The following is a 13,941-nucleotide window of genomic DNA, read 5'->3' on the forward strand; positions in this document are numbered from 1 at the left end:
CATGTAGAATCGGTGTTCGAAATTTTTGTTTACAGTAGGGTGTGGCATCCAAGCACACATGTTTTGACCGCTTAAAATGGGATTTAGGTTGTATCTTTAGTACGAAATAATGATCTTTTTTTTATGACATCAACCGTTAGGTGGCATCTCGTATGGCTTTCCAAGATCCCTTCCTTTTATCTATATAGATCTCGGAGTAGATATTGCATAATCCAAGTGAAGGAAGAAGAATCATTCTTTCATACGAGAAACGTAACTGGAAACATTAAAAAAAAGGTTGCTCCGGGTACTCCATGGTTATCTAGTTCTTTTAAGTTACAATTTTTTATATTTAAAGAGAGAGAGAGAGAGGGATGCCAACCGCCCAAGCTAGTGAAGTCATTAAATGTTGCATCATGGTAACCTCAGTTGAATTCAACCGGCAGACTGATTTCTATAGGGTTTCCACCCATGCTGCTACATAATTATTAAAAACACACACACACACAAACACACACACACACACACGAGGGGAAAGGGGGAATAGAGGTTACATTTTTTTTTTTTTTTCAATAGTCAATATTGAAGGGTAAATAAAAGCTCAGAAGTTACAATTCAAAAGCTAGCATTATTCAGGAAAAAAAAAAGCTTAAAACCATATAAAAAACAGGAACCTTAATCAAAGAATTGTATGTCTCATTTCCCCCAAAAATTATCCTGAGAGATCACAACAAGATAGATTATGACATCAGACAAAGCTACAACAGTACCACCATAATCATCAAGGGTTCTCCAAATCTTCTGACATGTTACATAGATAAATGGCACATACAGCATGGCAAGCTTAGAGAGTGCTCACTTGACCAAAACGTATTCATTTACCGAAAGGTCTATTACAAACCTAAACTTAGGAACTCGTCACAGGACCCAGATCGGCCAACACATTTTGAATGTAATGCACTGGGAACCAATTCCCACTTTCGGAGCTATCTGAGAATGATCCTAACATTAGTCTCACATTTTCAATGAAGCACTAGAAGACCTACATGATTACACAAGACCACTTTGCTCTAGAACACTAATCGACTGTTAATAGCATTTCATTTACTCGACTATAGCAAATGGATGGCGGCCACCTAAAGAACAAGTCTCAAGTAGTATTTGAATCAAACAAACAAATTCGCATGTCAGACATATATACACAACTGTGGCTCCAGGAGCCAACAGAATCAGGTTACAAGCTTTTTTGACATATGTACCAGAAATTTTCCCAGCTGTTATTTCAAAGACAGCAACACACGGAGTGAGAGGAAGCTGGCTGCATTCCAACATCCATTGCTTAGATGAAGCCAAGTGCCCTGCTATATCAATGCGAGCTCTCAGCCGGTGATATAAAGGTGCTGCAGAAGGAAGAACATGAGGTGAGCTACAACATCTCAGTCTAGGGTAATGAGCAAGGAGGAAGTTACCAAGAACGCGAAAAAAGTTGTCAAAGATTTAGTCCGTTTTCTCACCAGTTGTCAAAGATTTAGTCCGTTTTCTCACCAGTTTTCTTCATAATTAGGGTAAAAATGGCTTTCTTATAAGGCTTCTTATTGAGAAAATAATCACAAACAAATTCAGAAAGCTCGAATGAGGTGGTTGCTATAGGATTAGGTAAATGAATACAAATGAAAATCACATGAGAAAAAATGAACTAAATCACTGTGATAAAGAAACATATTGATGGAAAATGCAAATAAATAAATAAACTACAGGGATCGTTACCACTTCCTTTTGAGCATGCCATTGTTAAGATCTGGACAGCAAGTGCTGAAATCGCTGATTTTTTAGATCATACACTCTTGAATATAGGTCTTGTGAAGATGCAGTGTCTCCATTTGAACATCTCCTTTTCTTCCTCCCACGAAACAAGAAATCTTCCGTATCTAGAACATAAGAAACCTACAGCATACACAGATTAGCCCAATGCTTAGATGAGCAGGAGAGTTTGCATGTTATGGAATACAACAAAGCATACTCATATAACCAGTAGGCCTAAGAAACAGATTAGTTCACACGAATATACATGCTGAATACCTTAGAGGAACTACATGATATCTTGCATTCCAAGCCATTGACAACTAGAATCCCACTCATGACCTTGCAAGTGGTAGAATACTCATCCTCGCTTCCAAATTTGCGTTTATTCCTGAAGAATAATTATCTATTATCACAGGCAACTGAAGTTACAACAGTTTCACATTTTATAGCCAGCAAATTGTGCATACCTTTTCAGGAAGACACCATGTGATCCCTTTCTATCTGAAATGCATGACAAGAAATCACCGTACAGATAAGCTGAAAAATTAGGATCTATAGAAACAGCAGTCACTTCAGGCTTTTCATGTCCATATTCCATTAGTTGAATAGATAATCGAGTCGGATTTGAAGTCTGCAAAATCCAATACATGTTTCACAATTAAGAAACTGATGCTGTTAGATATATTCAACAATTAAGAATACGATTATTGTATTTCAACGAACTTCTTTATGCTAAACTGTTTTGACGTGTTAAAGCAAAAAAATTATTTAAATGTTCTACACTGATTTCAGATGCAGTACTTTGAAACCAGGCTTCAGGAGCGAGATCTTGCAGCAGGTCAGAGTATTTTGAAACCAAGTGAAAAATTTAGATCGCAAAAGGCAAAAAGCATGAAAACTTACACACTCAAACCGGTATATGCTTTCGTCATGGAGGAGGACACGGGCATTTTCATGATAAACTAGATCACAAAAACTTTCAGGTTTCCTTGATTTTTCATATAAATAGAGATGAAGAAGCTTGTTTTCCATTTCATCTGAGGCAATTGCTTGAAGCTGAAAGAAAAGTGCAAAAGAATGCATTTCAGAAGCATTTTATTTTAATCCTTAAATAAATGTATATTAAAAAATACCTGCTTAACAACTTTATATATCAACTTGTCCAATGTAAAAAGTACATAGGACTGAGTTCCAATGATAGCACGGCAATCATCTTCGAACTTGGTATTGTCGGCAGAACCATCAAGTAGGTTGTATAATGCACTCATAAATCTGCACACACAGAATAAACAAATGTTAGTTCATTTGGTTTTCAGTTGTCACATAATAGAGGTACAGATGTTAACAAAAAATTACTTAGCATATAAATCAGGAGGGCTTGTATCCTTTGAAGTTCTCCATTTTTTTTCAGCAGCTGATGAATTTGTCTTTGCTGAGAGTATTCTCTCATACAAAGTCTGCAAGAAAAAAGAGTATGTCCCAACGTAACTCCAGTTCACAAGTGGTTTCCATGAATAAATGTACTTAAAAAAAATGAAAGAGAAAAATCTGACCTGATGAAGCCTAAGCAGCACATAAAATGAATCATTTCCGTAAAAGATTGTTAAGCATTTATCTTCCTTATCACGTAATGCTGCAGGGACATGTTTCGCAAGAGGCTTAACCATATGAAGAAAGCGTTCTGAAAATGGCAATGACGTTATTTCACCCTCAGCATCATTTGCATCAGCCATTCCTTCAGCCTCACCCTCACTTTCAGCCTTAGCATCCTGATCATCATGATCTGCATCTTCCTCTTCCTCCTCATGATCTTCACGAGAACACTCCTCACCATCACCAGATTCACTGCCAGAAACATCATCACCAGCCTCTGATGCATTTTCACTGTCCTCCGTGGACCTTTGAGCACTTTCCTCACCCTCGTCATCAGCATCCGCATCATTTTCTCCCGCTGCCTCACCACAACAGGCCTCCACTTCTCCAGGTCTGACTTGATACTGTCTGCTAGTAGAACCATCCTTCGGTTTAGGCACTGCATCTATAGTGGAGTCTTCGAAAGCTACAAAATTATCCTCTTCGAAATCTCCATTAGGCGATAATTCACCCTCTTCCCTTTCAACTTTAAAGTTATTGTGGGCAGCGGAACCTTCATCGAGTCTGTCCTCTTTGTTACTTTCAGCAGTGCAACCACCATTTGCAGGTATGTTTGGCCTGCCACCAACCCCTCCCTAACATAGGAACAAGCATACTGACTATTAAAATGAAAATGTAATAAATTTTAAAACAGAATCACATACTGAGAATTAAAATGAATAGTAAATTTTAAACAGAACCACAATTTTGTATGCCTAAGAATACATATACAGAATGCAAACATTTACATATTCATGAAAACAAGAACAATAGCAGGACTATTACCACTGTTTGCAAATAAGGCAACTTTTTTCATAATGGTATGATCACAGCTTTTTCATGATCATATTATAACATCAGAATAAACAGAAGGAAAATCCTATGTCATGCTAGCAAGTTTGTAATAGCCTTGTAGCGACAAAATAAGGAAGATCCTTCATGATCATATGATTACAGTAATTTCAAGAAATGTAATGAAATACCTAAAGTTTCAATGTTTCATGACCAAATAAAGACTGGGTCCACCCATTAATTATGATGATTTATCAGAAAAGGGGTTGTAATGTATATTCTATTTGCGCACAATAACAAATAATAAAGAATAAACATACAAATAAAGAAAACCAGATGATGAGTCCTGACATTTATGAACTAGATTATTCATCTTCTGCCACTTCATAGGGCAATAGAAGCGTCGAATGTTTTTGTAAGGTACACCATAAATAATGGAGGCCATATTTTTCGTTTTAGAACATGCACGATGCCATAAATGATTCTCTGAAGCGCTAATTACTTATATATAGGTTAATTAGAATATTGTTTTCTATCCCTAAGAATCAAAGAACTCCTGTAAATAATCATCCAAACTAAATTAATTTATCATTCTAAGATTTTATCATTAACACCAACAAACTTTATGATGCGATCCAAACCTTCATATTTCAACACAATTTTCTCAGCTGTTGCCTTTTGGTTTTCTCAAATCAGCCAATCAAACCCTGCATTAATAAACAGTTGACTGGAACTCGTGCTCTTGTAGTTGTTGATTATTATGAATGTCATTACAATAAATAAATACCAAAATATCATCCTCAGCATCTTGTATGGATATGTTCTATATTTCAATGCTAATCCTTTTAGGAAATTCCAACTTTAAAACAAACTGCTTCATGTAAGAATACCAATAAGAAAGAGATTTCAACATTCAACTCAAAGCAGTCTGTGCAGTTGAGGAGAACCAACTTATAGACTCCATTACCAAAAAATGGATGTTTTCCCCCAAAGAACCAAATGATGACCTCCTGGACCCACATATTCAGATAAACTATGGATAAGATTAGAAAGTGGAAGAGCTGAAAAATAAAAATCAAGTAGACTGATAACTGTAGAGATACGACGGATAGTAAGCCAAGTGGAAGGGGAAAAGTTCCATGATCACCTAAACTGCAAATTCATACCTCTGAAGAAGGTAAAACTTCATTGCCAGCTCGAGAATCAAATGCTGCCTCATTTCCAGCTTGACCAGCCTTTGAAGTTGTAGCACTAACACCTTTCAAAGAGAACAAAAACAAAAGTCATACTCTAAACTACAAAAGCAGAATGGAAAATTAAAGGATGAAAGAAAGTACAGCCGTTCGAACCTGAAGTAATTTCTAGGTTGGTTCTAGTATGACTTGGTTCAGCTCTACCAGCGGGAGAGACATTATCAGTTAACCTTTCAGTAGAGGCAGTCTGCACAGTCACTCCAGACATCTCATCAGCTGTGGGAGCATTACCCTGCACCCTTCCATGAAGTGGAGCACCAGAGAGATTATCACCTCGGCGAGCAGTGCGATCAACATCAAGAAAGCCATTATCCGTAACTGCTGCATCCCCATTTGCCAACCTAGACCTGCATGAAACTGCCTGTTCTGGTGGAATGCTTTCATCACCATTGCTTTGCTTGGTAGCAGCAGCACCATCAGCACCAGGGCTGCTATTGCTTTCCCCAACATTTGCCATACTATTTTTGACAGCACGAGTCTTAGGTTTCACCATATCCTCAGAATCCCCCGCACCTTGAGGCCGAGGTTTAACACCTAACATCGGCTCCAAAAAGGTTGTCCATATCCTCATTACTTTCTCCAATTGATCTGAGGATGCACAAACTTCTCCACATGAATACTTGATGATCTGATACAGGTCTTCATGAATATCTGAATCCACATACTCAAATTCCATATTGGGGACTATAGGCCGCCGATTTCCAGCAGCAATAGCAAGAAGCACATCATCCTCCTTCCGCTTCTTCTCACTAATTTCTTTAATCTCAGCCAACAAAGCTGTGCAACAAACAGCATTCCAGATATATTACCAAAAAAATATAGCACAAAAAAGGTAATATTACCAACATATATAAATCTATATTTGTGTAATTATCATGTTAACAAGATATCTCCATACAAATGCACTACATTTTATTTTCAGAAGTAGTTCTCATGGAGAATTCAATGAACAATTAAATATAAAGCAACTATTATTAGATCAAGAATTCATGACACTTGAATGCAGCATACATGAATGCAGTGCAATATTAAAAATTTATATACCTTTTGTGCTCAAGCTCTTTGTGTCCTGTTGCTTGAAATAGAAGCTACGATGGTCAAGTGATTTGTGATAGTTCTTGGCATATATTTCAGCCCAAACTTTATTGAAATCTGCCCGACACCTTGACCATTCCTCTTGCTTTTGCTTCAGACGAGTTAATATGACAGGCAATGCAAGACTAGCATTTTTGCGTAGAACATCCATCACATCCAAGCCATGATCACCATATAATCTTTCGATGCACCTCAAGTTTAGTGCTATCCAAGGAGGTGAAAAATCAAAAGAGAAATAATGAAAATATGTTCAAGAAGAAAAGAAAAAAGCAAATTGTTTCTGTTATTAGACATGAATACTAACAAGTAAAATGGTCTTCAATGCGAATTGGACTCTCTGGTTTGATTGTATTGTCCTGAATCTTTTCTAGCAATTCCTCAACTCGCTTCGTAGTCACATTCACCGACTCTAATAACATATCAAGCTCAAACCTGAAGATATCTCACAATGAAAAAAGGCACATAAACAAAGACTGTAAGATCAACACAATATGCAACTGTTATCAAAACATCAACACAATATATTCAAGAAAACAGTTGATAAAGAGAGAACATACTTCTTCCATTTATTTAAGAGGAAATGGATGATAAATTAAAGAATATTATTTCAGCTATAATTTAAGATCTCTCAATATGATATTATTTTCAATTGGAAGGAACTGAGAGAGCACCTATCATCTTCGCATCGAAATAAGCTCTCTTCATATTGGTTTTTGCGCATGTGCTTGAATGAATAATCCTCACTTCCAGAAGTCACCGATACCCAAACATCATTCAGTACTGATGCACCAAGTTCAGTCCTATGGCTAGAAGGAGGGATTGGATACTGGCAACCAACAGAGTAATAAAATAAGACAGGCAAAGAGACATAGTTTTACAAGAGAAGAACAAGGGTGGAACAATATTTACATTTTTTGGCAGAAGACGGTAACTAGGAGTACATCGCTGACAGTTTGAGAGATCGAGCTCCGAAATTGGCTTGCATAAATTATATTTTTCTTTGTTTGAGTACAAATGAGTCTTATGAGATGCCATGTCTTTAGAACTGAAGGCAGCACCTTTATCAAGTCTTTCCCTTTCTTTATCTCTTTCCCTTTCACGGTCTCTCTCCCTCTCATCCCTTTCACGTTCCCTGTCTCTATCCTCTAGCTTAACTGGTCTAGCCACAGGTCCTTCATTCCGCAAGGATGCTGGTAGTATAAAAACAACACAATTATATTTTATAAACTTAAAGTACAAAAATATTAGATAAAACACCCTAACATCATCAATCATATAAGGTCCTAGACAAATTATGGCCAAGGAAAAGAGGTAACTGATTTCATCTGAAAGTACAGGAAATTGAAGAATAAGAATAAGGTTTTCACATACTTTTATTGAACACCCCTGCGAGAAATCCATCTGCAGAAAAGGTCTCACTTAGAAACGACACTCACAGACTAAAACTTCGCAAATAGCCAAGGCCAAAAAGGAAAAAAAAATTATGGATCCCCATAACTGTAAAAATATATAAGCTTACCTATGTTCTCACAATGAGCCAAAAATTCATTGAAACCATCCATAAGATCTGGATACTTTTCAAGGATATCACTCACCTAAAAAATGACAGCAGACATGAGCTTTCAGAAGGAAATAAGTGGCAATATGAAAGTAGGAAAAAAAGGGCATATTCTTATGAGTAAAACTTATGGTGCTTGGATACTCATGATAATATGATAAGCAAAAAGAAAACAAGAAAATAACTACATATATATAAGTTCAACAGCAGAACCACATAGATATATACAGTATCCTGAAGGCACAAATTGATGACAGCAGTTCAAAAAATGAAAAATTATGATACATGAACAGATTGACTTTTAATCAAAACCATAGAATTTGATGGCTAAAGACTTCGTTGAAGCCTTCTCAACGCACGCTTTTGCTCCACAGCCAACTCCAATTAAATAAGAAAAGGTAGGGTGAAGACAATTAAAATTTTAAAATTTCTAACATGTTCATATTAATTGTACTAGCACATGCTATGCACACTGCCGAACCAAGTGGGAGAGTTGACAGATAGCTGTAATTCTATCAACCAAGAGGTACATGTAATCGAATCAAGATGTGCACATGCTCGAATATTGATGGTTAACAAGTGCAAATGCCATGATCTCCAAAAGGATGGAATAACTGATGAATTGTTCTGGTTGCATGATCATCAGGCACTGCAACTTTACCTAGAGACATCCATCAATTAGACATCAATCATAGACCTTTCCTATTTAAAAACTCCAAAAGGTGAATTACAAGCACACCAATTCAGGCTAAAGTCAGTCACCTCCAATTCAAGATTTCTTTACAAACTTCACCATGCGTCATAATGTCAACCCCACTGATTCAAAAGTTGGTTCAGTTATCCACGTTGGCAAGGATTCCTTCGTATCTTGGACTTCAATCTCAAAGCCCTTGATACATTCACTTTCACAATCACATGGAACCTTAATGTCAATGGTTAATAAACATAACCCTGGTACTTTCTTAGATAGCTGCCCCAGACAATACAAGTGAAACAATGCCAGATAATATAAGGCTTCCAGTGCTCGTGCACAATGAAGTTGGTGATGACAAAAGGTGGAGTTGAAAGCAGAAATTGGAAGTAATGCTAAACAAAATTAAGTTCAAATCATGCAATATCAGCAAAATTTAAAAAGTGAATATGGTGATATGTCAATAGCAATGAGATGGGGAAGCACGGCCCAGTTTTGCAAGGATTATAATGGAATTAGAAATAGCAGAATGAGAACAACAAAGGTAAGGATCGTGGTGGCAAAAACAGTGCATAATTATTGTGATAATGAAAGCTAGAATGATGTGGCAAAGGAAGCAAATAATGACAATGCAATCATAGACTAATGAATCCAAGTAACAAATCAGAAACTTGATCAAAATGTTGATTTGGTATAACACCAAATCGAGGCAAACAGACCACATAATAAGAACAAGTCCATTTAGATTAGGAAGAATGTCAAGTTGATGCATTGGCCTGTTTGACAGTCAAAAGACCTCTGACCATTCACATTAAGTAAAACAAGTATTATTGGCCAGTAATTCAGCACAAGAACTCTTAGAATAACAGAAACAGCTCTTTTAATTCAATTAAATATATTTTTTGGGTTTCCGCTTCTTATATTTTCAAATTATTATCAGGCAGATGTGTTACCAGCTGAATTAATCATCTAACTTTTTAAGTGGATCATATAAAACCTGTGGTTTGTGGAAATTAGTAATCAGCGTTGTGTCTAAAAGGTCAGTTATCGATGATGTGTAAATTAGGAATTTTTAAAGTCAGTAAATTGGTCTTCATGAGTTGGTCTTGAAGCTGTTTTCTTTTCCAAACTTCTAATAATCCTTTTAATTGGCTAATATAACTAAGTCCTAACTTTACACGTCTTAAACATAACTGCTCTCTGGAAATTACCCAAAAGCAGCAACTAGAAAACTATTAAAACTTTAAAAAGCAAAAACTAAAAAGTATATGTTATTAAGATGTCAAAAAAAGTAGGTCGCAAGTGATGTAAGAAAACAAGCATGGAAAAGTTCAACTAATTTATCAAGAGTTAAAAAAAAAAAAAAAACACAGTTTACATGGAAAATTAATGGTCGGAACTTTACCAGGTTCTTCAGTTCGGTTCTGGTAATAATTTCCTTGCTATATATATGAAGGCATTTCAAGAACTCCTGGTATGTTTCAGGGTGCAACTTCTCCTTAACTCTCTCGCAGAAGTTAAATTCTTGAGTGTACACACCTGCCAAAGATACTATAGATTCAGTATATATACACATATGAGCATTGCAAGATACATAGCTCAGAGCATTCAAGATATATCCTTCCACTAAAAGCGCTTTCAGCATTCAACATGACAATTCATCAGGCTCTGCAGGGTTTGAATCATAGCATTTTACATATGATCACATTTTAGAGATGATCAAGATTTTTATCATCCACGAAGCATTCACAACATCATTTACAACAGTAGCGAGCACACAATAATCCTTAACAACCTTTTAGGTATTTTGACCAGCTAGAATGCGTGCAGAAAATAACAGAAATATGCTGCCAATACAAAACATAACTTCAAAGTATTCCAGAAAGTTAATGATTCAGAAGATTTCATCAAAATCAACAGCACTGTCAGGCATCAGCTCTCTAGAGATTCATCTCACACCAGGGGTAGGAAAGCAATTACAGTGAAACCAGTTGTCTTCTCGGTTTTGTATCTAATTAACTAAAAAAACAGCCAATATAAGGAAGCATAAGGACCTCAAACACCTACAAAGCAGAGCTTCCAAAGCTGCATTGCACTGTCCAAGTCTATGCAATGAAGATATTAAAGAAATTCATCAACCAGGAGTTAGAATCTTGATATGATGGAACATTTAACAATGTAAACAAGCACAGAAGAAAATGGTGGGACCTGGTGCCAAGGAACAAGGGAAAATAGGATGCAGAGGAAAAGAATATTAAACAATATTCTACATCAACCAGAAATACAGTTTATTCAAAAACAAAAATATCTCTGAGTGCCAGGGAAAAAAATGCTGCCAGACTTACTTTTCAAGGCATTCTTATCATCAAAAGATGAAGCTGAAATGTTATACATTCCAAAGTTTTCAGCACTTTCCCCACCTTGGTGCAAGTGCTCACCAACAGAGTCATCTACCCTTCTACTAGAAGGTTTACGTCTGCGCTGTACATTGTCCAAATCTCTGCTGTCATGCTCTAAGTCCTTATCATCCCGCTCACGATCTCTTCTGTCTCTATCTTCTTTCCTATCTTTTTCCTTTTCAGCACGTCTTCTTTGCCTGTCATGCTCTGGATCAGGACGGTCAACGCTGAAGTCGCGATCAGCATGTGAGTTATAAGTTCTTTCCCTCTGCAAACTCATTATATGGCAATAAGTAAGCTCCCAGCAGGTTAGTCTTGTCAGACATACAGGCATAGGTACAAGGCAACCTAGGAGAGGCTCAATAAATATGCGATATATCATCTTCCTTAAATGATTTAGATTTTCATCACAAAAAATGATTTATGATTTACATAGAGAATTTAGCAGTTCATAAGTACAAGAATTTGCCATATTAAAACCAGGTTATTCCTAATTCTAATGGACTGGAATAATTCAACTGTAATCTAAAAATAAAATCCCTAAGATATACCTTATCCCCATGAACATGCCTCGCTGTGGGCATCACAGAGCTCCTCTCATCCCGACGCATAAAGGCTCTACCAAATGACACATGTTGTGAAGCCATTGTCGCGGAGGCATCAGGCAGGAAGTGTGTGAATTCCTCCAGTAAATCATGATGATTCTGAAAGAGGGCTGCTACCTGCAACAAATAGCAGAATTCAGACCATATGAAGCAGAAAACTCTGTCACTTCAAAGTATAGCATGAAATGAAAAGGGAAATACCTCTTGGTAGACATCATGGATGGATTTGTTCTCCCTCCGGTACATATTCAGAATATCTAAGAAAGACTTGTAAACATGTTCATCATTCTGGAAACGATTCTGTAGAGATAAAAGTGATGTATCAAGAGAAGCAAGAAATCAAAACACACACACACACATGTGTGTGTGTGTGTACATATATACACATATATATACATATATACACATATATAAATGTATACATGTGTATATGTGTGTGTGTATGTGTGTTTGCACGCATACATACACACACACACACACATATATATACATATATACAGATGTATATCCACATATACATATACATACTTTTTATCATATCTATACCTTTATTTTGTTTACAAAACTAATGGCCTCTTCAAATTCAACGGGCCTCTTTTCCTCAGGAAGCTTGATCTCATATCCCTTTGGCAAGAAGGTGTTAAAGCCTAAGATCAAATCACGATGCCCCTTAAACAGTTCCTTCACCCTCATAATAACCCCGTTGGTATCAATCCTGTCACGATTGCATAGGAGAGCACAGAGGACGAAAAATCATTAAACGTAAAGACCCACTAAGCTGACAAAACGACAGGTTAAAAAGTAACAGAAGGCTACAGGAGTTGAACCTTTGGCTCTTAAAGTCCTTCATGACTTCAAGAAATTCATCATATTTTTCCCTATTCTCCTGAAATATATCCTTCACGGCCTTCAAGTAGGCTAGGGCGTCGTTTGTCGTCAGCTTCGGAGCACCACCGGCGGCAGGTGCCGGCGCCATATGGGTTTGCCCGGACCTTCAACAAAACCGCCAAAATCAATTGAATCCAGCAGATCGCAACCCATGTCATAATTTTTTCTTATACTAAACAAAATTCAACTCAAAGAACAAAAGAAAATATCTTTTTCAGAAAAAAAAAATTCCCTTCTCCCCCATCTAATTCTTCTGACCAGAAACGATAATCCCAAAGAAAATTCGAACTTTCTGAAACCATTCATCAGGAAAAAAAAAAGAAAAGAAAACCACTCCGCTGTATATTATTTGAGGTTCAGAAATATCACGTTTATATCCAGAAAAAAAGCACGTACGCAGAATAAAATCATATCTTTCCGCATACCTACTTCTTTATCAGGGCAAAAGAAGTATTAAAAACCGAAAACTCTCACAAAATCAAATAAATCGGGAAAAACTTCGCATTTGTCGACCGTTCTATCACTACTCGCAGCGATAAGAACACCCATATAAAGAACAACTAAGACAGAGCTCGAAAAGGAAAGAGAACCGGACCGGAAGAAGGAAATCTCGAGGAGAGAAAAAAACTCACGGATCCACTCGAGATATGTTGGGCCGCTTGAGCTGAGAACCCATGAACGCCTCCTCCAACGCCCTTTTCATAGACCCATCGAACGAAGGGGAGGAGAAACCAAATATTTCCACCAAACCCCCTTTCTTCTTCCTCTCCTCCCGAAAACCGACGACTGGAAGCAGAGAGTGAGGCCTAATCCTTGATCTCCACCCTCTCCCCGCTTTCCACCTTTGATCGCCCGGCGGCGGACCGATCTAATGGCAAGAATTCGCCCAGATCGAGGGCTCCGAGGTGCAGGTAGCTTGCGAGCGAAGCCAAAACGAGAGAGAGAGAGAGAGAGAGAGAGAGAGAGAGAGAAGGGGGGTGGGGGAGGAATCGGCTCTTCCCTCTTCGTCTATATGACGCCTGCCTGTGGAGAGGAGGGGGGGAAGAACGAACGAAGGCTTGATTAGAAGGGGCTTGAGATGGTGAGCGGGGCCCTATATATACCGGGGAAGTTACTGAAACCTCCTCGGCGTTGGTCCACCGATCACAGCCGCCGGATCGGTAGTTGCCTCTTTGATCAGGTCAATGGTGATCCCCCCCGCTCCATCCGACAGCCCATGATGAATCACGCACCAACCGTATGATTT

General features: G+C 37.6%; 1 protein-coding gene across 1 annotated transcript; it reads right to left on the reverse strand.

Annotated features, from left to right (window-relative positions):
- Positions 1-838: 838 nt before the first annotated feature.
- Positions 839-13,740, reverse strand: LOC105056322 (paired amphipathic helix protein Sin3-like 4). Its single transcript, XM_010938481.4, has 23 exons — positions 13,328-13,740; positions 12,635-12,799; positions 12,354-12,522; positions 12,009-12,107; positions 11,754-11,924; positions 11,149-11,470; positions 10,209-10,342; positions 8,074-8,149; positions 7,926-7,955; positions 7,464-7,744; positions 7,226-7,380; positions 6,859-6,986; positions 6,504-6,758; positions 5,556-6,236; positions 5,373-5,464; positions 3,336-4,010; positions 3,139-3,239; positions 2,916-3,054; positions 2,686-2,838; positions 2,250-2,413; positions 2,059-2,170; positions 1,747-1,923; positions 839-1,379 (listed from the first exon to the last, which is right to left on the reverse strand). The coding sequence occupies exons 1-22, from the start codon at positions 13,396-13,398 to the stop codon at positions 1,771-1,773; spliced, it is 4,326 nt and encodes a 1,441-aa protein (XP_010936783.1). The 5' UTR covers positions 13,399-13,740; the 3' UTR covers positions 839-1,379; positions 1,747-1,770.
- Positions 13,741-13,941: the final 201 nt, after the last annotated feature.

This window comes from Elaeis guineensis, chromosome 13 (assembly GCF_000442705.2).
Source record: "Elaeis guineensis isolate ETL-2024a chromosome 13, EG11, whole genome shotgun sequence".
Taxonomy (NCBI): domain Eukaryota; kingdom Viridiplantae; phylum Streptophyta; class Magnoliopsida; order Arecales; family Arecaceae; genus Elaeis; species Elaeis guineensis.

Coding starts and splice junctions, on each gene's coding strand:
- LOC105056322 (XM_010938481.4), bottom strand. CDS start 13,398: ATGAAAAGGGCGTTGGAGGAGGCGTTCATGGGTTCTCAGCTCAAGCGG. Junction 7,381..7,463: donor ACCGTCTTCTGCCAAAAAAT/GTAAATATTGTT, acceptor GTTGGTTGCCAG/TATCCAATCCCTCCTTCTAG. Junction 2,414..2,685: donor GCATATACCGGTTTGAGTGT/GTAAGTTTTCAT, acceptor TGGATTTTGCAG/ACTTCAAATCCGACTCGATT.